The sequence below is a fragment of the Littorina saxatilis genome, linkage group LG8 (genome assembly GCF_037325665.1).
Source record: "Littorina saxatilis isolate snail1 linkage group LG8, US_GU_Lsax_2.0, whole genome shotgun sequence".
Classification (NCBI taxonomy): domain Eukaryota; kingdom Metazoa; phylum Mollusca; class Gastropoda; order Littorinimorpha; family Littorinidae; genus Littorina; species Littorina saxatilis.
The window spans coordinates 29,829,149-29,855,403 of NC_090252.1; the positions used below are offsets into that span (position 1 = coordinate 29,829,149).

The window sequence follows — 26,255 nt, forward strand, 5'->3', positions numbered from 1 at the left end:
TTCCGGTGACGTCATGGGTCTGTGCATGGAAATCCTTTTTATGACATCACAGGTTACACGAGATCTATTGACGTCACAATCTAAAAATACGTCCAAAAAATAGCTAAAGTGGGGAAGAAGAAGGGAAAAAGGGGTTGTACTTGATCACTATGCCTAGCTTGGGAAAAGTCTTAAAAATCATCTGAAACTGTTTCCTGCTGATTTACGCACTTATCTCATATCGGAATAACCAAAGCATAAAAAAATCAATGCTAATTGCTGATTCCGTTTACAGTATACATTTTCATAGACCGGTCGAAAAAGCACATGTTTACTGCCTGACTTCACTTCAAATGGCTCTAACCGACAAACCATGAAGAAAAGCCTCAAATGAGCATACATCGTCAATAATGAAATAACAATGCATCATATTACATACCTTGGGACAAAGATCTTGCACACTCTTGCTTCGCTCTCCCTCTCCGTGGGAAAGCCACTCGGAAGGCGCAAGGATAAATTGTACGAATACTAAACATGAGGAGAAAGTAGGTGACAAGAAACTAGACCGGAGAAGAAAGTTATATTTATTTAGATTTCTGACTGAAACTATTGAGCTGTCGGAATAAAGGGACAGAAATATAGTTTTAGAGCAACACTCAATTTACTAATTTCAGGAAAGAGGTTGCATTAAGAAAACAAAAGGGACGCTAACTAAAATACTACGCAAAGAAAACTGGATCCCCATGAGCTCGAAGGTAGAAGTTTGATTCCGGATCTTCGGCAGCTCATAGGTACCAGTAGTTAGATTTTTGTCTGGTCACAATACATTCAAAGCAAAACAGATTGGAAGTAATTTAGTAAACCGTTGTATACACTTGCTGTCATTTTCAAGAGATCATCGATCCAGATCAAGTACCATTCAATGTGCTTTGTAGGGAAATGAATAGAACATTCTACAGAACTGATTCATAGAGTCGAGTCAAAATACACCGGTTCTGAAACAAGCAAAACAAGAGTTCTACTCAACATAGTTTTCGACCACCAATGAACTTGCTAAAAGCTCCTTATATTCCAGACAAAAAAGGGACAAAACTATTTGTTAAATGGAATAGTTCAACCCAATTAATCTCACAAACAAATGTTAATCAAAGTACAATGTTTATGCCATGGGTTCCTTTCTTCATAAAGCAGTATGGTGATGAACCAATTTACGTGGGATTTAATCATGAGCCTGCCTTTACCTAATTGGGTTCCAGCATAATAGCAAAAAAACACATCTTAAAATATCAGATTAACTTTGCATCAAAATGTTAACAGGTTTCATCCTTTTGTTAACAACAGAAATTTAATTCCAAATGAAATAATCAGAAATCTGGCATCGTGTGAGGCTGCAACAAATTGTATCTTAGCGTGGTTTTTTTGCCAAAAAAGGAAAGCTACACTAATTTCTAAATACATGAAAAAAACCATCATAGCAAGAAAAAGAACGTAGAGTACTGAATAGCATTTTTGTTAACCTATTGCCATGTATGCATCCCAAAAGGTATGTCAGAAAGAAAGGAAAAAAATCACAGTACATGCAGCAGCCACTTCTATGTTGTCTTGCTTTTCGTTTCTTTTGGCTTTTGTTGTTGTTTTTGCCGAAGACAGCAATGCACAACGGAAGTCTATCAGTGGGCAACGTACAATCTTCGTTTGTTCCCGCTAATATCTGAATCAAACTCAAATATAACTGCAAATGGAGCATATGCCACATTGCACTAAAAGTGATGTGTGGGCAATCCTGTACTCTTGAGTACTCCACATGTACTGTGAAGTAATACCATTCACCCCTCCAATACTGTACTTGCAGTTGCTCAGTGTAAAATAATGGTCAACGAAATAAACAACACAATAACAAATACCATTAAGACCATTTAATCTAAGCATATTTAGGCACAAGGTCAAATAAAATAAAATTCAACTGAATACAACTATATGAAACAGAAAACATGTATCAAACACTTCACAAAAGGAGCAAGATGGCACCATCTTAGCTGTGTACGTTTATGTCCGGGTTCTATATATGACTTAACCAATGTTCGTGGTTTGATATCAATGTACGTAAACTGACCATTCACAATAAACTGCCGCGATCAAAGAAATAGATTGACAATGCGCTTGGAACAAAACATGATAATGAATTAAATTTAAGCACAACCAATCTCTTACCACATCATGCAATAACAGACCCACACATATAGGACAGCTGTCATCCTACTGCTGTGACCGGAATACTTTTGTGCAACATTAAAGACAAACTTCTAATCACAACGCTTTACTTATCAGTTTACAGAAGTTGCTGCGAGAGTGCATGAAGCCTCGTTTGCTGTGACCAGAAGCTCTGTGATAAAATGTAGTGTATCCTTGTTCCAAAGAAGGGGCAGGCTGTGGTTCCTGGTATTCTAAAATTATCGAGCATTAACCATGTCTAATCTGTAACAGTAGCACAGCCGAAAAGGCCAATTTCCGTGAAAGTACAGACAAGAAAGTGTTTTTGTAAAATTGACCATTGTTGACAACACAGAATAATTTTCATTTTGCTCCCATATATCTCTTGCACCATGAAAAAAAAGAAACGTGGCTTTCGTCTGTGCATGTTGCTGTGATATATCAGACTACAGACATGGCCCTTGTGTAATCAAGAAGTCACAATCGAAAACTTCAGCAATCTTCTTCGTAATGAGTTTCACTGACTGTTTGACTGTCAGGGATTCTTATCAAGATGGAATGATTGACAGTTGTCACCTCGCTCACGACTTCTGAACGTCTTCGATCCACACATAGTGTTGCGTAGTACCTGAGCAAGGCTTTTTATGAAAACAAACAAGTTGTCAAAATTCAACCACATTCTTTTCAATCTAACAGAAAGCCTTTCACGGAAGGCAAAGAATTCTGCTGTTTCAAAAACGATGATTGCTGTTAAAGTCCTAACGCTTAACTTCTTGAAACTGACCGTCGTCTGGTTCAATCGAACCTAACACTTTCTCCAAAACCACAACATCCAACACAAGTCCAATCACCCTACGTCTTTCTTTGCAACAGCGAAAATGTGTTCTCCCATTGAAATCATTCTGAAGTCTTTTACCACAACCACAACCATTAATTATCAAGAGTACGAGCAAAACCTCAAGCTGTGACGGAAAGGCCCACTGTTCACGTTGTGAGATCCTTATCAAGGCTTTGTAACAGTAACCCCCGACCTTCACACACCTGACCTATATCACAACATTTCACTATCCATGGGGTACAAAGGTTCCTGTTGTGAGGGTGGGGTTGAGCGCTGGGGAGGGCCCGAGTAGGGAGGAGAGTTGGACTCCTGTTGCTGCCTGTATTGATGGAACTCTTCCCGAAGTTTCTGGAACCGCTCGTTGGCGTTGGCGTACTGGCTCTGCCGCCGAGGTTTGGGGTACAGTTCCCTCATGACCTCCCCCGGGGGGACCTGGCCCCGATTCCCCGCGCCCGCCAGGCGAGAGTAACGCTGAAGATCGTCCAGAATGTCATCCTCCAACGCGGGGAGGTGGTCGAACTCGTAGTTCTCATCAGCCGAGGTGTCCCGCCTGAGGCTGTTGTAAGGGTCGAGGTAAGGGTGGGAGGAGTCAGCCAGCGAGGATTCCTGAGGCGTGAGGAGAGAGCTGAGGGAGTTGCCTGAGGGTTTGGGTCTGGGCCTCAGAGAGCCGCTAGTGCTCTGAGAGGTGTTCCTGCTTCCTATGCCGCTGCTAGTGCTGTCTTCTGGGTAACGCTGCCCCAGGGGAGCGTGAGAAGGAGGGTAGCCGTGCGGTAAAGCAGCAGGACTCTGCCTCCCTCGTTCTCCAGGAGGAGGTTCTGAGCCTTCACGACGGTAAGGAGAATGCAGGTCCCTCCCACTCCCCTTCACACTTCCCTGGGCAGAGACGTCCAAGTACCTATCACCAGGGGCTGAGCGCGACCTTGGCGCGTGCCTAAGTCTATCCACAACATCGTGCAGCTGGTCTCGCGTGTAGCCTAATGGTCTTCCACTGCTGTCACTGCTGTCATCCGCAGTCTTGGGCGACGGCCACACCCTCGCTAGCGGTTTGTCCCCAAGACCGGCAGGGGGAGACCTACCTTCACCACTCACATCCACGGAATAAGAAGGAGGCTGGTTGGAGCGGGACGACTCTTGGGAAGGCTGCCATGACCGTCGAGGAGGTGGGAGGGAGGAGTGGGGATGGGAGTGGTGGGGGAGGGTGGACTGGTCCTGAGGCGGATCCAGAACAGAGCTGATGTCACCGACGGTGAAGGCTGGAGGCTCTTCCTCGGTCAGGTAAGTCTGCAAGCCGGGCTTCATTGAGCTGTGGCGGGGCAGACTCCCCGGCCGTCCTGAAAGCGGAGGTGCTGAAGGGTGAGAGCCTGGCGGGAACACATCGTCATCGTCACTCTGAAAACTTTGGAAAGGGCCGTCGTACCCTCCTCGCTGAGGCCCAACATACCCTGGGCTTCTGTGAGGCTCCTCCTCACCCCGCATAGGTCCATCATAACCCCTCAAAGGCCTCTGAGGTCCGTCAGGGCCTCTACGATCGGAATCTCTCTGAGGTCTATCGTACACCCTGGCAGGTTTAGGCGGGTAGTCAGAACCCCCCGAACCCCCTGAGCTGCGGTAAGGCGGAGGAGGCTGTGAAGGGGGGAGTCTCGGGTACGGGTAGTCTGACTCTCTCGGGTAGCGGTAAGGATACTCCGGGTAGCCAAGCTCCCCCTGGCGCGGCAGAGGGCTGCGGGGGTCGTAGGGGTCACTTGGATACCGGTGACTCCTCTCGCTCGGGTGGCTCCGTGAGCGGGGCCTGGGCATGGATGAAACCAGAGGCTCCTGGTCATTGACAATCAAAGGCTGGGATCCCTGGTAGCTTAAAGGTGTGTGGGGTCCGCGGACACTCCCAGGGAAAGGGTCACGCTCCACGTAAACGGGTCGGGCAGGGGGTGAGCGGGTCACTTGGTAGCTGGGGTCGTTCTGGTACACAGGGTCAAGGTCGTAGCGGCGGCGGGGGTCACGACCCAGCGTCGAGTTGGGGTCGGAGGTCATATGAGGGTCGCGGGGCTGAGGCAGGAAGAAGATGGAGTCCGTGTTGCCGAGTGACGTCACAATGTCTCCTCCTCCATTCTGTTGCCAACGATCCCGTTTTGGCGGAGCTTGCCTGCAAAAGCCACAGCAAAGATAACAGTCTGGGTGGTAAACTTTCTGGTCTGTTACTTATGCACAGTAGAACTCCCCTCCCCTTTTCAGACCCTCCAATCTATGACTACCCACCACCCCCACCCACATGTTGACAACTTTCTTTTACAGATTGATCGTTTAAACCCTCTGTTAATGTTCCTCCGTTTTTTTGGTCTTGGGAGGGGGGGTACTGTTAGGCAAAATTTACGATAATCTTCCTCGATTTAAAAAAAATTGCACACTTTGGATACAACACCTAAACTAGGGATATCAAAATTATAAAATATACTCAATGATTTAGGTTTGTACAATTACAGCATAGGAGTAACATCTTCAGAAGGCTTTTCCCATTGGGAAGACATGACAATAGCAACTTTACACGGGCATGGGAATTGAAAAAAGTAAAAAGCGGCTGAAAATGTGTAAGTAATATCAAAGTCGACGGCGCCATGCGCCTAGCCTCACTAGAGTAGTCCGGGGGTATGCTCCCCCGGAAAAAATGTTCTCCAAAGAACCCAAATTGTGCAATTTGGTGTCATCTGAGCTCCAAGTTTGCCATTAAATTCAGTTTTCAGAACCATTTTTGCCTCCCCCATTTATTATTTCGGCGGAACAAAAAATAATTCGGCTGAAATTTGCCTTTCGGCGGACAATTCCCATGCCTGTTTACAGTAGAACATCAAGAGAAAAAAGAGAGTGTATGCAAAGAGTCGTGTCAACAACCATGGGGCAAGAGCTTCCTTCTACTTTGACACAGTTTAAAATCAGCAGCCTGGCTGCTTCCTGTGCAGAGCGGGAAGTTAAAGTTGAATTAACTTCACATATTGACACTGTTGTCAGCAACGCAATTAATTCAGCACACAATTCCCATTCAGAACAGAAACCAGCCAGGGTTTAAAATGATGGTATACATACTATTCAAAATGTTTAAAGTCCTCGGCGCTAAACATATGCAAAATCTTATAACGTATACAGATCCTGGTACTTAACAATTTGTGTGTAAAAGCTCACGAATTAGAAACAAAATGCATTGCAGCAACTTGCCTCCACAACGAAAACAATTTCTTGACAGGTTTTTACGTTTTTTAAGAGATTTTTAAGAGTTTATGTTCAAATAGAAGGTTGCCTCTTATCACATGTTTCAGCCGGGATAAATCTGTAGAGGCTGACACCATTGTTTACAAACACATGAGATTGGAGATTCACAAGGATGTTTTACACTGAGACAAAATCATGGGTATCTTCTTAAAAGTTCTGGGGGTCATTTGTTTTCTCTGAGCAAGAACAATACTTTTCTTTATTTGGTGTTTAACGTCGTTTTCAACCACGAAGGTTATATCGCGACGGGGAAAGGGGGGAGATGGGATAGAGCCACTTGTCAATTGTTTCTTGTTCACAAAAGCACTAATCAAAAATTTGCTCCAGGGGCTTGCAACATAGTACAATGTATTACCTTACTGGGAGAATGCAAGTTTCCAGTACAAAGGACTTAACATTTCTTACATACTGCTTGACTAAAATCTTTACAAAAATTGACTATATTCTATACAAGAAACACTTAACAAGGGTAAAAGGAGAAACAGAATCCGTTAGTCGCCTCTTACGACATGCTGGGGAGCATCGGGTAAATTCTTCTCCCTAACCCGCGGGGGGTACAAAAATTGACTATATTCTATACAAGAAACACTTAACAAGGGTAAAAGGAGAAACAGAATCCGTTAGTCGCCTCTTACGACATGCTGGGGAGCATCGGGTAAATTCTTCCCCCTAACCCGCGGGGGGAAACAATACCCAATACACTTCTCCTCTATCAATCCGAATCGTCTTTCACACTACGCTACGCTAATAAGAGATATAATTCGTCCACAAAATAGTCTTGCAGTTAAAAATCCATTTTACGAGAGATTAAAACATCCCTTTAGAACAGTCTTTCAATTACTAACGTTACAAACCGCTAAATACTAGTGCAATGCAGGATGCTTCTGTGCAGCAACATCTGATATTATCTGTATTAAATTTTAGACATTCTCAATATATGAACTGTTTGAGCTATTAATTAGTCATTGTCAACCGCAACATAGATTGATCCTTATACCATTACATTTGTATTCAAAAACAGGCACATTCAGGAAGAATAACAATTAAAACTATGAAATTAATAATCGTTCAGGCTGTTACTGAAAGAAAATTAACAATGAATGAGAACAGAGCGGAAGTGGGTAAGGGTGGAAAGGCGCAAAGCTGAACATAAAATAAAGCTGCATGTTCAAGGAACAGTAAACACACAAGTGTCTTGAAACCAACAAAAAAACAAGTCGCGTAAGGCGAAATAACAACATTTAGTCAAGCTGTCGAACTCACATAATGATACTGAACGCACTGCTTTTTTCACCAAGACCACATACTCGTAGTTTCGTCATCCCACCGCTAGTGGCAAAGGCAGTGAAATCGACAAGCCATGCAGAATAGTGCGGTAGTGGTCGCGCTGAGCAGGATAACACACTTTTCTGTATGTCTATTCTTTTTAGCTTACTGAGTTTGTTTTTAATCCAAACATATCATATCTTTATGTTTTTTGAATCAGGGACCGACAAGGAATAAGATGAAATTGTTTTTAAATCCATTTCGGAAAATTAATTTTAATCATAATTATTATATTTTTATTTTTTAAAGCTTGTTTGTAATCCAAATATAACATATGTATATGTTTTTGGAATCAGAAAATGACGAAGAATAAGATGAAATTGTTTTTGGATCGTTTAAAAAAAAAAAATTAATTACAAGTTTCCGATTTTTAATGACCAAACTCATTCATTAGTTTTTAAGCCACCAAGCTGAAATGTAATACCAAAGTCCGGCTTTCGTCGAAGATTGCTTTGCCAAAATTTCAATCAATTTGATTAAAAAATGAGGGTGTGACAGTGCCGCCTCAACTTTTACAAAAAGCGGGACATGACGTCATCAAAGGTATTTATTGAAAAAAATGAAAAACACATCCGGGGATATCATTCCCAGGAACTCTCATGTCACATTTCATAAAGATCGGTCCAGTAGTTTAGTCTGAGTCGCTCTACATACACACACACACACGCACACACACACACACACACACACACACACACACACACAGACACACATACACCACGACCCTCGTCTCGATTCCCCTCTATGTTAAAACATTTAGTCAAAACTTGACTAAATGTAAATACACACAAATTAAACCGTACTTTATCAGAAAATTCTAATTTTACTTAACACGGAAACCAAAGGCAAAGACTAGAGACTCTTTGTCAGTGTTTTTCAGGGCAATCTGTGTTGCACATGCATGTGAGTGTGTAAGAGTACTAGTGTGTATGTGTGTGTGTGGTGTGTGTGTGTGTGTGTGTGTGTGTGTGCGTGCATGTGTGTTTGTGTGTATGTGTATATGTGTGCGTGTGTGTGTGTGTGTGCGTGTGTGTGTGGTGTGTGTGTGTGTGTGTGTGTGTGTGTGGTGTGTGTGTGTGTGTGTGTGTCCAAATTCGAGGTTGTGGAAGAGTGAAACTTTTCTGTGAATTTGTTTTTTAAGAAACTCTACAAATAAAAAATACAAAATAAACTCAAGCTCATTCCCAGGAAACACATCAGACTTATGACTATAACAAAAACCACTCTTAACAAAACAGTCCATGCAACTAATTGTTTCGTAATACCTTACCTTTTCTGTGGTTCCGTCTGCATACGCAGCGAGTACAAATATATAGACATGTACAGTAATTTACAATAATGACATTAACATGCAAACACTGCTCACATAAGGAGGGACTGTCTTGAGAAAATATTGTTAGTTGATTTATATACATAACTTCAATGGGGAAAAAAAGAACTCCCAAAGGTTTGAACATTGATCTAAAAAAAAAGAAAACAATTGTCTTCATTGTTTGTCTTTAATATTACTGCATGACCATGACTGATCTGCCCTTAGAATTATCACAAAACATAAAAGAACAAAAATTCTGACGTCTTTGCATACATGTAATATGTTAATTTTGTCTACTTTGTGTTAGATTCCATAACATATACCACAACTGATTCAAACATGAATATGTTTTCAATTTTAATTTCACTTTTTTATTTACAATTACAATAGAAGTACTGTTGTACAAGGATTTCAACGATGCAAAAACATATACGTACTGTATTTTGCTGTTTACGTCTTCTGGTTTCCCATATGATACATCCGCTGCAAAAAAATCAGAGGCGTGATAAAAAGGATATGGAAAAAAATAACCACACACACACACACACTCTGACTTACAAACCATACATTTTCAATGGGCCAATATTCAATAATCTTCTTGTCTTCTTTGCACACAAAAAGGCAGCGATTGAGAGTGTTTGCAGCATGCAGTATTCATGTTTAGGTATGATAATGTTAATTCGCAATGATATATTTGCATATCAATATCAAATGATCTGCAAAATTCACACACAGACAACAGACAGACAGGCTGTTAAACACACACACACACACACACACACACACACACACAGACAGACAGACAGACACATACATGCACACAAACACACTTCCCTCCCCCCCACACACACATACAAGAAGCATGCACGCGAAACCACACGCACGCACCATAGTTAGTAGCACCATTACGAGATTTGCTGTCTTTGCGCCGACTATGTATAATGGCCATGGTAGTTAAGAGGACGGCAACCAGAAGAAAGAGGACACCCCCAACTATGCCGCCGATCATGGCGTCTGGTATCAAGCGACCATCTGAAAGGCAAAACAAGAACAAGTGTAAGTCATGCGGCAATGTGAAAACAAGACCTGTCAACCAATGACATTATTTCAGTCAAACGTGGAAGATTTTAGTCCAAGAAATTTCAAATAATGTACAAACAAGACATATCCACAAATGGGTTTTCTTACATTCAGGGGTGGAAGATATAGTACAGATACACATTTTTTAATCAATCAATCAATCAATCAATGAGTCTTATATCGCGCATATTCCGTGGGTACAGTTCTAGGCGCTCTGCAGTGATGCCGTGTGAGATGAAATTTTATACGGCCAGTAGATTGCAGCCATTTCGGCGCATATTTACCTTTCACGGCCTATTCACACGGGTATAGGTAGACAATTATTAACTGTGCCTAAGCAATTTTGCCAGGAAAGACCCTTTTGTCAATCGTGGGATCTTTAACGTGCACACCCAATGTAGTGTACACGGGGGGAGGGTTCGGACACCGAAGAGAGTCTGCACACAAAGTTGACTCTGTGAAATAAATTTGCGCCGAATCTGGGATCGAACTCACGCTGACAGCGGCCAACTGAATACAAATCCAGCGCGCTACCAACTGAGCTATATCCCCGCCCCGTGTTGGTGGTATATATTTCGGTGCTTATACTTAACAAGAAAATAATCTTAAATTATGCAGGAATGTGGATACAAGATATTTCCGCTAATGGGCTTTATTGAACTAAGAGGTGGAAGACGCTTGTCAGAAAATTATAAAAGAAGATTTTGGCAACCTCGATGGTGGATGTTGCAACAAGAAAGATATATATCACTACCATGTGAATTGCACTGAACTTTTAACTATTTCACAGGTGTTTTTTTTCCATTGAACCCTTAAAGAATTCCAGCTAAGAATGCAAACAGCAATTCATTCTCGTGCATAAAGTTTTTTTTGAGAGAAGAATGTTTTCATTCAATTCCGGAACAAAGGACAGTCACAAATACCACCGTACACACATTGCATTGAGAACCAATCTTACTTTCTCAAGACATGCACAAACAAAAAACCGAACAAATCTGAGTGAACCCATCAAACCACACACACACATGGACAGAATTTAATGGACTTAGCTGACTGCAAAAATGACAAAGTTACACATTCAGCTCCCGGAAAAATATAATGTCATATCTGAAAAAAAAGACAATAATCTAAACAATTTGCAGGGAAATCTGGTCACAAAACAAAATGAACACTTATTAAAAATACCAAGAAATCTACAGGAAAACAATAGCATTCACTAGGCACAAACTTGAAGAGCAAGACATATGTTTCTAGTAAAATTAACACCAATGACAAAACTTGTTTTTTTAATTGTGCAGATCTATCAGACTTAAGTGTGTCAAGTTTAATTACTGTAAAAAAAACTTTCAATACTTCCCAATGCTTTACTAACAAACTTTCTGAATCGTTTTCTGATATCTTTACTTTTTGTTGACAGATGGAATATGTTTGTTTGTTCGTTCATGGGCTGAAACTCCCACGGCTTTTACGTGTATGACCGTTTCTACCCCGCCATATAGGCAGCCATACGCCGCTTTCGGAGGAAGCATGCTGGGTATTTTCGTGTTTCTATAACCCACCGAACTCTGACATGGATTACAGGATCTTTTTCGTGCGCACTTGGTCTTGTGCTTGCGTGTACACACGGGGGTGTTCGGACACCGAGGAGAGTCTGCACACAAAGTTGACTCTGAGAAATAAATCTCTCGCCGAACGTGGGGACGAACTCACGCTGACAGCGGCCAACTGGATACAAATCCAGCGCGCTACCGACTGAGCTACATTCCCGCCCACAGATGGAATATGAAAATGTACGGTTTAACATTAAAAAGGTAGATTTTTGATCTTGGCACCAGCACCAAATTACATCATGCTCAGCAAAACATTCCGCACCAATGAGCAATATACTGCTCAGTTCTCTGGATTCCTGCAATGCCATGTCAGCTCTTTGCAAAAACTATTATACTTAGCATGCAATGTTCTTCAATTCCCTTGCCCCTTTTGACTAATAGTTTCCCTCACCACATGTACATTAAGCAGCCATTTATACCAATACATCGTTTATGTATTAAGCAACCATTTTATCCAATACAACATTTTGCTAATCTTCGCAAAAGCGCCACATATAGTTCCACATACAGTCCCCTGGAAATACATCTAAAAGCTAGGTATCACAAGATATCAAACCATTTCCTTTGTCGCAATATAACCCTCAGAAAAATGTTGGTAAAATTATTTCATTTACCCGCACCAAATATACATAATTTCAATAGGCGCGATTCCCTTCTACTGCTGAAAATGATGGTAAATTACTCATGTTTATATCAGCGTATACCATATAGACATATTAGATAATGCAATGTAGTACAAACTATCTCTAAATCTTCAGGAAGTATTAATGTGCAACTGAACAGGGCACGATTGTAACAAAAATCACAAAGAAAACTGCATGAACAAAAAAGTACTTTACAAAACAAACTTTTTACACATCGGCAAGTACTACCAAAAAAAAAAGAAAGATTGGTTTATATTTTGTGTTAGATTTATTCATTAACACTTTCTTTAACACATCTGCTTTCTGGAATGATCGTGTGGCATTTAGTTGAACAGCTTTGTTATTGTCAAACAAAAACACTTGCACAAAGTTACAAGTCTCTCGATCTGGTGTCAGAAGACTTAACTCCACATCACTCTCTTTTTTGAGTGTCTATATTTTAATATCTCGTCATTACTGCTCTGCGTCATTATCGTATGCTTCTCCCTGTTACAGAGGTCTAATGCTTACTATTTCACAGCTAGTTTTTTTCTGCGTTTATAAATCAGTGCACCACAACATTCCACAGAAACAAAATCATGCTGACAAGATGCAACTTCTTGAAGCACCTGCATTCAGCTGAAGTGTTGCGAATAGAAAGAACCAAATGAGCAAGACAACATGTTACTAGACAACTGAAGGCTATCTCCAGATATAACCCCGTGGAAGTGATGTCACACACTGAAAGAAGAGTAAATATTTCGTCACGCTCATAAGAAAAAAACATAACTTAGTTTTGGGCATTTCTGCAGTGAGACTACAGGGGAAGCTCATGGAAGGGTACCTGTCATGTGTTAGACAGGACAAACTCTCAGACCCTCTAAAACCATTGCCACGGTTACGTAAGCAAAACTGCCGTTCTTGTTGGGCACTTTATAGCATTTAGCAGAGGAGGAAGACTTGTTCGGATATTGTGAAGGTATGCAAAAGCTTTTGGGGGGTTGTTCTGCCGTTGTGCTAATTGAAAACGTTGCTGCCAGCTCTTTATCTCTCGCTTATCCCGCTCGTGATAGGCAACTTATTTCTAAAGTAAGATAGACAGATTTTTCACTAAAAATGAAATGACTTAGGCAATTATATTATGAGGTTGACGATTTTGAGATTCCTTCAGTGTGACGACGAAACTCACATGGGGCTAAACAGGGGATGGCCAACTGAAAACCATGGACAGAAGCCAAGAGTGTGTGGACAGATATGACAATAAACGGGTGGCTGTTGAGCAAGACATATACCCGAACTGGAATCAGTGTTGCTTGGGCTGCTCCTCGATGGTGGTGCTGTTCAAAATCATACCGACAAATAATCGTCAAATGCACCAGCAAGGTCCAACATTCTTCACACACACACACACACACACACACACACACACACACACACACACACACACACACACACACACACACACACACACACACACTCTCTCTCCCACCAACCCTGAACACCCTACCAAATTGGCAATAATTAACCAATACACAAACATAGCACCCACTACACTTCAAAATCGTAAGGCAAAAACCACAATGACAGATATCAAGGACAGTCTGGCTTTAGACTACTCCAAAAACTCTAACATCAAAGGTATTCAGTTTACACAGAGACAACAAAATCGTGTTTTCAACTTACCCGCAGGAATGTCCACAACCACTGAAGAACTGGACATGTATGCCAGCACCCCATACGCAACCACCCGAATTTCGTAAAGACCCGGTTCCAGTCCTTCAAGCTCCATCCGGGTGGGTGACGTGTGCATCACGTGACCGTTGTAACGGCTCCAGACGTTGTTAGATCCGGGTGGAGAGCGGTAGTCTACATCGTACCAAAACACGGGTACCGGGGAATTGACGGGTGGCAGCCACGTGATGAGGACGTTGTTACCGTTTCTCAATGTGGTGCTCACGTTCCGTGGCTGAGTGGGGAGAGGCCCTGGCACAACGGCAAAAGACACGTTGATGAACATTGGCGAATTCAAAATAAATCATCAAAACATGAAACTACAAAATTGACAAATGAAAAAATGAATAAACACATATATATACTTAATACAAGTAAATAGATAAACAGATAAATAAATAATCAAATCATCAATCAATCAAACAATCACCTATCAAACACCATCAGGAAAAAAATAATAAATACATGAAGATAAACATAAAACAAGAAAGAAAGAAAAAAAAACCAAGAAAGAAAGAAAGAAAGAACAAGTCGCATTAGGCGAAAATACAACATTTAGTCAAGCTCAGTCAAACTCACAGAATGAAACTGAACGCAAAGCATTTTTTCTGCAAGACCGTACACTCGTAGCATCGTCTGTCCACCGCTCGTGGCAAAGGCAGTGAAATTAACAATACAGAAAAGCGCGGTAGCGGTTGCGCTGAGGAGGATAGCCCGCTTTTCTATATCTCTATTCTTATTAACTCTCTGAACGTGTTTTTAATTCAAACATATCATATTTATATGTTTTTGGAATCAGGAACGAACAAGGAATAAGATGAAATTGTTTTTAAATCGATTTCGGAAATTTAATTTCAATCATAATTTTTATATTTTTAATTTTCAGAGCTTGTTTTTAATCCGAATATAACATAATTATATGTTTTTGGAATCAGAAAATGATGAAGAATACGATAAACGTAATTTTAGATCGTTTTATAAAAAAACAAAATTTAATTACAATTTTCAGATTTTTAATGACCAAAGTCATTAATTAAATGTTAAGCCTCCAAGCTGAAATGCAATACCAAAGTCCGGCCTTCATCGAAGATTGCTTGGCCAAAATTTTAATCAATTTGATTGAAAAATGAGGGTGTGACAGTGCCGCCTCAACTTTTACAAAATGCCGGATATGACGTCATCAAAGACATTTATCGAAAAAATGAAAAAAAGGTCTGGGGATATCATACCCAGGAACTCTCATGAAAAATTTCATACAGATCGGTCGAGTAGTTTACTCTGAATCGCTCTACACACACACACACACACACACACACACACACACACACACACACACATATACCACGACCCTCGTTTCGATTCCCCCCTCTAACATTTAGTCAAAACTTGACTAAATGTAAAAAAAGAAAAAAAGAAAGAAAGACAGTAAACAAACAAATAAACAAACGAACAAGAACACAAATATATATATTAGCTCTCGGAAAAAAGATGTGACATTGAGGATGAAGGTAATGTCTAACGTTGACAACGATGCTGCTGATGACGAGAGGACACGTTAAACAGAGACGAACCGGATTAATGTCTTCTTTTCTTCTACAAAACCGCTAAACCATCACATTTTGCTTCCTTTCCTCTTTTAACACAAGGCCAAGTGCTAGTACGTTACAAAATGGAATGCAAAGTTGCAAGAATGTGTACACTTTCATCTTGGAGTTTATATGTGAATCGTAGCAAAGAAAAAAAAACCCACACACACACAAAAACACACACAAAGGAAAACATAATCAAAATTATCAATAACATTTTCCATAAACAAAATGAAACATTCACCAGAACAGCTCGATCTATCAATCTTTGAAGTGAAGGAATAAAATACACAACAGGCAGCAAACATGTTTTTAGCACAGGGGAAAGACCAAATTTCACACAGGTACTTGGGTAGAAGAATTAGTACATGAATAGACAGACAGACAGACAGACACATATATACAGACATCCAGCCCAACCCAACACACACACACACACACACAGAGTTTTATACTAACCCAAGGGCCGAGTCACATTCGGGATGTATGGTTCCCCGTTCTCATCCATGGGTAAAGCCGTCACAAGATCAGGGTTGTAACCTAGCAACAGCATGAAAATCAAAAAGGTCACACAAAGCTCTCGATCACTTAGTTCCTGAAATTGGCCAGGGCAATGCATGAAAATATGCAAAAGAAAGATAAAAGATACCCCCCCCCCCCCAAAAAAAAAAAAAAAAAAAAAAAAAACAGAAGAAAAAAATAGCAGAGCAGTTGGTTATTCAAAGAAAAGAATAAAGAAGTGGTTAGAAAAACGGGCAATGAGTAAAACATCAGATTCTAACAAAACACACCAGCATTCCTTAGTTACGTCTTTTACCCAAGGGATTATATTTGTTATTTACACATCTTGCTTATGGGTTTCTAACTTATTTTTAGGGGAAAGTAACCCGTAACCCAAATGTGGTAGGGGTTGGTAAAGACACAAACATATGTGCTTTTCTTCAGACACTAGTCGGATTCGGGTCATACATTTTATTACAAAAGTTAAGAAGACATTTTCTCTTTTTCTTTCTGTTTCTCGAATGTACCTAGTCGACTCAATGACCGTTCCACTTCGCACGTTTTGGATTTAGAACTCTGAATGCTCCAACTATTGGGAAGTATTATTTTTGTTAATTAGCAACTGATTCCTGCACATATTTAACAAGAAGAGCAAACGCTCGATCGAGTCACTTTCGCAGTTCTGAATATTATATGAGGCATCAGATGGACAGGAAGAAATTGCTATTCACAACACAATGAGTCACGTTCACATAAAATTTGAGCCCGGTCACTTTTATAGTTTCCGAGAAAAGCCCAACGTTAAGTTGTGTGTTGCCGAACAGAAAAGGCTAGTTATCTCCCTTGTTTTTCTGATAACGTTCGTAAAAGGCTACAGATGTAAATACTTTGATGTAAAGAATAATCCTACAAAGTTTCAATCACATCCGATGAACTTTGTCAAAGATATAAAATGTCTAATTTTTCCTTTGACGCTGACCTGTGACCTTGAAAAAGGTCAAAGGTCAACGAAACCATCGTTAAAGTGTAGAGGTCATTGGAGGTCACGACTAAACAAAATATGAGCCCGATCGCTTTGATAGTTTCCGAGAAAAGTCCAACGTTAAGGTGGTGTCTACGGCCGGCCGCCGGCCGGCCGGCCGGACAGACTATCACTGACCGATTACATAGAGTCACTTTTTCTCAAGTGACTCAAAAATGGGGATCAAAGCAAATTCCTTTAAAAAAAAGTAGGTCTCATAAACACATAATAATAGTGAACATTGCAAAACGCTATAAAGGCGATATGTTGCCTTCGAGAGAATGTCTATATTATCAATTGGGTTCACCCTCATGTTAAAGTATTCCAGATGAGTGTCATATTTTTTGGAAAACAACGTTGATGGAGTCGGGGGGGGGGGGGGGGGGGGGGGTTGGGGACCCCAACAGAGTTTTTCAACTTCCACTGATCATGCTAAACTGCTTGCTGTATCTGTACCTTTACCAAAGTAAAACTAAACTCTTTTATCCTTTTAATGGCTAAACATTACCCAGTACTTCTACCCCTGGATCACACCCTGTTATGAAACATTCCGTTTTTAACAGATTCGTTACACGGAGACATGCCAGAGACGTTTTCATCCCACATCACACATTGCACGCATGTGCAACCCACATTACAAAACCACATTGCACATCTAAGGTGCAATTCACACGCCACAATTTTGCACAAAGTGCAGCTGACAGAACCACAATATTGCATCACTAGATATACTGTTCACATTAGCACAATATTGCTTGACTAAAACTGCAGTTGTGGAACTACAGCAATGCGTGGATATGTGCAGATTACTAAACCATAATACAGAAGTCCAAACCTGATTTTTCGAGAACTGAAATCTATATTCACAAAAGCAAGGAACAGCTACTTGAGAAGGGTGACATCATTTTCACATTGCATGACGAATGTGCAAATCGCATGCCACACAACACACACTGAGAACAGATATTACCACAATTAGCATAAAAAGCCCTAATACAGTGTAGTGGTATGCTAAAGACCTAATTACGATACCACTGTCTATAACATGTCAACAACAAAGATTGCAACTGAATCCACTGAGCCACTTTGAAAAAGAACGAATACAAGTACCAGCAGTATTCAAAAGTACGTTACACACAGTTTGGAGATCATTCAGACCACAAATGAGAGATACATAACAGTTGAATCATGCATTCGAGTCTCATACAGCCGACCCTGTTCTCATGCCTGGAGTAAAAAAATCAAATCAATTATTGTATTGGTGACAGATGTACATTACTGGAAAAAACCCAATTTGTCAAACACAATTCATACATTACATGCATAATATACGTCAAGTTCAAAAAGAATATAGGTCAATGTCACAAGTGCCATGCCATGCCCATGATGCACAGGCAAAACCAATTCAGGTCAAGGACAAAGAAATGCCGCACGCGCAACGCAATGCAATGTAAAAGTAACGCAAACATAAAGAGCAAACCAATCACAAGACGAGCGCGGACGACAAATGGTGTGAGTCAAAATAATATGTAGATGAAAGCCAATGAAAGTTGAGAGTGTCGATTTCTAAAGAAAGACATTTATCACGCCAATTTTAACTACAATCGCAGGCTAATTAATTCTACTTAAAAAAATTGCATTAAAAACGCAAATATCTAAGTTCATGCTGCTGAATAAATCCTGTAGCGCATGCTTCTTGCACATGCTATTTTCTTTCTAACTCCAAAACCTCCCTTGTACATAAACATACCCAACACAGTATTGTCTTCCTGCTAGTGACCTTAATTCTTCCCAGTACACTGTACCATCCATGCTGTCTCATAATTGTTGAAAGCTGTCGTTCAGCTTTCATTCCAAAGAACAACAAATCCTTAAACTTGCAATGTAATGTCCTAACAGCTACTGAAAAAAGCTTACTGATTGAAAACTATGTTTCACAATCAAATAAACACACATTATATCTTTCTTTTGATAAAAAAATTAAAACACTTTGATCCTTACAAATACAAAAAAGCTGCATGTTCATAAGCAATGAATGATTCATCGTCATTTAAAACCCTATGTTCAATAACCCAAAGAAATACCTCAACAGAGTGCAGAGATATACGAAAATAAAATAACATCTACCGATATTAACCTACTAGAACCAGTTTAAAAATACAACTTCACGAGAGTTGATCATAAAAAGACCAATCATCATTTTACTATCTACTCTGATCGAAGTTAACCTGCGCTGATCATAAAAAGATTGATCATCATTATAAACTATCTACTAACATAAATCTTACAGATAACAAGACTGAGAAGGAGAGAAAGAGAAGGGGGGAAGGGACACACTTTGTAAATGCCCTAAATGACAGAACAGCGAGAGCAGAGAGGGGGGTATGGCAGGGTGGGATTGCTGAGGGGGTATAATAAAACTTGGCGAAGAGTGTGTACCATCGGCTCTAACAGTAGTGGATCGAGGTCTGTTCTTGCGGTCCGGGTCTGGAAGAGAATAACAATGTCACACACCTTAAACGCAAAAGGAACACCGTTTTCTATTCTGTTCACACTTACTTGAATTCTTCTTGGTCCAAAACAGTTGTATAAGTTTATAACTGAGCTAGTTTATGAAAAATATTGTTTTTACTTTGGCCACACAAAGGCTAGGCTCATTTCCTTACAACTGTCTCAGTACCAGAAATACTCGATGCTGGCTTCTTGCTTCGTTTTGGGGAATGAAAAAAAAGTTGCAGATGCCTCAGCAAAGTATAGAAATGCTCGCTGGTGCATGTATTTTGTCGCAGATCGCAAAGCATGGTATGAGGGCTACATTTAATGCTAAACACCTGATAAAAAGCTTCGATGCACGAACTTCTCTTCGCTTTTGCATTAGCTTCCTTACTTCTGACAGCACCTGCACTGACACAAATCGCGTGCAACTCAAGAGCAGCTTTGCAAATGTTTTACTGTGCTTACGCTGACATGACAAAAAACGTGGCCCTTCTCACACTTTGAGTTTGTTTTTTTAAGTGACTGAAATTATTGTTGTGTTCCTGGAATATATTATAGCTACAATTATATAATGTACAATACACAGGATCCATGTTATATTTTACAATCTGTATGCAAACAGTGTGAGAGAGCAAGAGAGAAAGAGACAGAGATAGATAGATAGATAGATAGATAGATAGATAGATAGATAGATAGAAATAAGGAGAGAGAGAGAGAGAGAGAGAGAGAGAGAGAGAGAGAGAGAGAGAGAGAGAGAGAGAGAGAGAGAGAGAGAGAGAGAGAGTGAGAGAGAGGAATAATCTTCCATTTATTTACCATTTCAAAGGAGTGGTTCTACCCAACATACCAACATCAATACATGTACCAACAAGAAGGGCAAAGCCCATACGACTCACATGCTTGACCTTAACATGACCTTGACCTTCAGCTAAACCTAGCAATGACATCATACACTAAGAACTGCTTTACACATTTTTCCTACCAAAATACATGTGACCTTGACCCAAGGTCATCCAAGGTCATGCAACACAAAGCTGTTAATTCAAGACATAGGAAGTACAATGGTGCTTATTGGCTCTTTCTACCATGAGATATGGTCACTTTTAGTGGTTCACTACCTTATTTTGGTCACATTTCATAAGGGTCAAAGTGACCTTGACCTTGATCATATGTGACCAAATGTGTCTCATGATGAAAGCATAACATGTGCCCCACATAATTTTTGGCTCACGAAGTGTAGCCTATGCGATCGTAACTTTGTCTGTCTGTGCGTTTGTGCGTGCGTGTGTGTGTGCGTCTGTGCGTGTGTATGTCTGTGGTAGAAACTCTAACATTTGAAGACGTCACATTACATTGACGTCACATTATGACGTAAGAGGGTTAGACGTCACGCGAAGGAAGTACTGACAGTCTCGGTCATTATTATTTTGAGCGCGCCGAGACTAGTTGGCAGTCGTGTCCTTGTAAGTAGGCTACATGCAGACAGACAGATCTAGATCTAGTGTCTCGCTTTCTTGCACAGTTTCACCTATGCTCTTTCTGTGTGTGTGTGTGTGTGTGTGTGTGTGTGTGTGTGTGTGTGTGTGTGTGTGTGTGTGTGTGTGTGTGTGTGTGTGTGATTGAGTTTGTGTTACTGTTTGTCGATTTCTTACGTGAGCCTTGATGGCTTCGCCTCTTGTTAAGTTTGAAACAGTTATCTTCCATAGTTCAGGGTCAAGGTCACTTCAAAATATGTATACAATCCAACTTTGAAGAGCTCCTGTGACCTTGACCTTGAAGTAAGGTAAACCAAACTGGTATCAAAAGATGGGGCTTACTTTGCCCTATATATCATATATAGGTGAGGTATTAAATCTCAAAAACTTCAGAGAAAATGGGAAAAATGTGAAAAATAGCTGTTTTTAGACAACATTTATGGCCCCTGCGACCTAGACCTTGAAGCAAGGTCAAGATGCTATGTATGTTTTTGGGGGCCTTGTCATCATACACCATCTTGCCAAATTTGGTACTGATAGACTTTGTTTGTTTATTTGTTGCTTAACGTCCAGCCGACTACGCAGAGCCATATCAGGACGAGGAAGGGGGGGATGAAGGGGGCCACTTGTCAAGCGATTCCTGTTTACAAATGCACTAACCCATTACTTACTAATAGACTGAATAGTGTCCAAGAAATATCCAACGTTAAAGTTTTCCGGACGGACGGACGGACGTACGCCGGGACGGACGGACGGACGACTCGGGTGAGTAAATAGACTCACTTTTGCTTCGCATGTGAGTCAAAAATGATGTTTTCTTTTTATATACTACTGACAATGACTACATCAAACAAAATGACATGTTTTATGTTAATTTTTACACACCATACGTCTGAAGAACTGTGTATAACTATGATACAATTGTGAAATATACTATAGTAGAAATTTGTGAACGCTCTCAAGTTGATGTGCTTTTGTGCATAAAACTAAAAGCCAGAAGCTCACAGTTAGTACCTTAGATCTAGTTAAGAGTAAATGCACAGACAAAAAAAACAATTCGTTTAGTGATAACGAAAAAAAGCCTAAAAGTTCAAATGACTTCTTGAAAAAAGCTGTACCTCTGGAGAAAACAAAGTAGCAAAGCTTACTGTGTTTATGAAACATTAGGTAACTGTGACAATACTAACCAACTGTGATGAACATTAATTTATTACCTTATTATGCACAAGTAAGTGAGCTAATGTTTCAAGCGTTTAACCTTTTTCCTTACTTGATCTAATCAAATAACAAAGGGTCTGCCTCATCTTCACGAAAAGCATTAATATATGTTACACACAATGTTTCCTCCATAACAAAAACCAAACGGTCATAACATAAGAAACATCCTCTTTAAAAAAAAAATGAAATAAATAAAAATCTCAAACGCTCATAACACAAGAAACATCCTCTTATCAATTGTAATATTCACTTCAACCACAAAGGATTATAACATGACAAACATAATACTTCTGAACCAGGAGTATTTCAACAGTCACTTTAAAACAATAACCAACACGCTTGCTGCAACTAAGAACGCCGCATACCGACTAATGCCAACGCCAATTTAACTATCAGGCAGGCTGCTGTTGAAAACAAAAATAATCACACGCACTCACATATTTAACATGGATTCTACAACACTGATCGTCCGTCGTCTAGAACGAACCACAGGCGAGGAAAACATTCCGAAGTAAAGAGTTTACCCTCTCTTTGTCTTCTTACCGAGTGTAGAAGCTTTCACACTCTTGCTGAAAGAGCCGTTTCCTAGCTCGTTTCGCGAGAGCACCATAAACTCGTATTCTGTGTCGGGTTGGAGGTTATACATGGTGAAACTCGTTGAGGGGCCGGGAATGGTCAGCTGGTTCCACTGACCACCGACTTGGCGAAACCTGCAAAGGAATGTTATTATTTAAGTTATTGAGACATCCCAGTGCACTAAGGGATTTATAGAGCAAATCAAGAAAATTCATTATTGAACGAAGCGCATAGCGCTGAGTTCAATAATTATTTTCGAGATTTGCTCTATAAATCCCTTAGTGCACTGGGATTGTTTCAATAACGATATTGTCAGTACCGCCAGATAAAAAAGAAGATTCAAAACGCCTATTTTGCAACGCGCATTTGGATAGGCGTAACTGTGTGGTCAGGTTTGTGTCAGATCTACTTTTGTGTGGGCTGTCTCAAGTGTGTCGTGCTTTCGTCACACACAAACTCTTGTTTTAATTTCTGTTAAAAAGTGATGATCTTTCATAGAGACCTCATTTAAACTCGGAAAAAGGACTGTGCTCTTAGTTATTTGCGATTCGAAACCTTCATCGAGCTTTGACAGATTGACTGTGCAGAGTTTTGCCCCTTGCCAAGGTCGACGGTAAGCACATTTTCAAAATAAATGTGGCATGTTTCTCGTGTGGTATCTTCACTCATCGGGGAGTCTGGTACTAAATATGAACGGTAAGAATGCTCTGAACCCTACACGTATTATATCCCCATCGTTTTATCGTTCACATTTGCCCAACATGTTAATTTGCTGAGCGGGATTTATGTCGTCTGCTAGGCTATGGCAATCGAACCACTGCATTGAGTCTCATTTCAAAAACAAAAATTGCTCGTCACGTTGCACTGAGTCTGCACGCATGAGGCAGGCTGGTAATAAGTCTTATATATATGGTAAGAACGTTCTAAACCCTACACGTTTTCGATTCCGATTGTTCTTGCCTTGAAATAATAATTCGGAAAACATTCATTTACTGAACAGATGCAGTCGTATTTCAGTGTAGTCTGCTACGTGCTGATCTAGCTGCTACGTTATCGGAATAACACTTGTGTTTTCTGTTAGCTGCTGGGAATTGTATGCTAACTCATCATTTGGTAATGTGGATAATAAGCTACATGCCACAAACATGGCATAATTATGAGAGGAATCTTCGCAAGTCGAAACTGAAAAATTAGACACAGCGGGTTCTATTTTTAGATCAGTGGCAACTGTGGCACAGGCACATGCAATCTGTCAGAAAAAAAACCACTTCTGCTTTAATTGAGAAGCAGGGAATTTATGGTCATTTGGTATTGTGGAGAATATAAGCTACATGTCATTAATTAATTCTGAGGATGAGAGCACAGTCTCGCTTAGGCAAAGGGAGGAAGAATACGCTCTGTGGAAAAGTTAGCGCACTCCAAGAGTGCCCAAACAGTTTTAGCGCATCGCCATTAGCCAATCAACTGGTTCACATCAGTCATGTGACACCAGTACTTACTGACAATTATTATTATTAATCTATAAGACATCGGCTTTCAGAGCGAAGGAAAGAAGAATTGTTAATATTTAAATCAGATATGTTGCTTTCAAGAGCACGTTCATAAGCCTAGCTTGTTGTGCTCCATTTATTTAATTTGGCATTTTAATTTGTAATTATTATTTGTAATTATTTGAATAAAACTGTTCAAACCAAAAGTTGTTTATTAAGGTGTCAAGGTATGAAACTCATTGTGGAATGATTTACATGTCTCAAGTACATATTACGGGAAGGACATCGTAAGAGGTAAGGGACATGGTATCAAATGCACAGAGAGAGAGAGAGAGAGAGAGAGAGAGAGAGAGAGAGAGAGAGAGAGAGAGAGAGAGAGAGAGAGAGAGAGAGAGAGAGAGAGAGAGAGACACAGAGAGAGAGAGAGAGAGAGAGAGACAGAGAGAGAGAGACAGAGAGAGAGAGAGACAGAGAGAGACAGAGAGAGACAGAGAGAGACACAGAGAGAGAGAGAGAGAGAGAAATTCAAAAAGTGTGATTTTTTTGTTAATAATGCAGCATGAAATTGGGAGGGCATATAAGCATGACTCTTCTCCCTCGCAAGGCTATATCCCTACTTTCTCTGTCACTGGAAGGATGTAGTTAAAGGAAATTTCTCATCAGAATGGCTGTATGAAATGGACAAAGTCACACGCATAAAGCCATGGTAATTTATTCCAGTGATGTACTTAACAAAAAGAATACATTCTTCTGTGGTCATATCACTATTATTTATTGTGGGGGAAGAGGGGGAGGGGGGGGGGGGGGTTAGCGAGTGGCACTCCACAAAATAATGTACATTTACACACAAAAAGATTGTCTTCTGTATTTTGTGATTATTCTCGTCAGTCTGCAACGACTTTTCTTTGAGAAAAATATCAACGTTTTTCATTTAAAAGCTTGTGAAACGTCTCTCAGAATCTGCTCAATCGCATCAACCATTCTCATATATAAACATGACTCTTTGACAGGTTTTGTGTTTATCTTATGACAAGTGTGCTGATTGAAACCTCTCGTACAATAAATGATAACTGACCAGAGCATATAGAACTGCGGTTTTCCACCATCATCCGCTGGTGACCACGTAATGTCAGCTTGAAAAAGTCCAGGAATTACTGTCACGTTGTAAGGCGCATGTGGTGTTGTATCTGAAACAAGAATTGTTAACGACATCATCAATATCTTGGTCGTCATCATCATTAAAATCACTCAAGTCTGTATCATCGTCTCACCACCCACAACTACCATCTTTTCAGACACAAGAAGACTGAGATGACCACTATAGCAGTATAGGCATAATTCGCAATATATAGGAAGCAAAAACACTGGTCTGCATGAACCAGGCAACAACGATTATGATGATAATGATGATGATTATGACTATGATGATGTTAATGATGATGATGACGACGATGATGATGACAATGATGATGATCACAATGATGACTGATGATAACGACGACGATGATGATGATAAAGATACAAATGACCTACATCATACGGTGATGGCATAAATGTGGAAGAGGAAGAAACAATGCATATATGAAAGATAATGACAACGGTTGCAAATTCACTGTGATAATAAATCATAAATCAACAATAATAAGAGAAAAATTGCCAAAAACCAAACTAATGAAAATGTTAACGCTCTGAAAACTCACTTAAAATCTTGACTTCCGTGGATTCGACAATGGTAGCGATGGTATTGCTGGCAACACACTCGTATTTGCCGTGATCCATCTTGGTGGTGGAAGAGATGGAGAGGTTGCCCCCGTCCTGTCTAATTCGGGGACTGCTGAGGTCAATAACCCCTCCTACCTAAATGCAAGAAGAAGAAAAAAGTCATTGACGCTTGGCAGGACATTCTGAACTCGGCGTATTTACT

The 26,255-nt window shown here is 40.3% G+C and overlaps 1 protein-coding gene across 1 annotated transcript in view; it reads right to left on the bottom strand.

The window, feature by feature from the left end:
- Positions 1-801: 801 nt before the first annotated feature.
- The window catches only part of LOC138973266 (protein turtle homolog A-like), a gene marked incomplete in the record, with an annotated part of 385,171 nt that continues 359,717 nt past the window's right edge, over positions 802-26,255 (bottom strand). Inside the window, 8 exon segments of the mRNA XM_070345987.1 lie at positions 802-5,168; positions 9,362-9,407; positions 9,813-9,956; positions 13,921-14,220; positions 16,014-16,094; positions 22,809-22,975; positions 25,407-25,518; positions 26,032-26,188. Coding sequence (XP_070202088.1) covers positions 3,242-5,168; positions 9,362-9,407; positions 9,813-9,956; positions 13,921-14,220; positions 16,014-16,094; positions 22,809-22,975; positions 25,407-25,518; positions 26,032-26,188 — 2,934 coding nt within the window.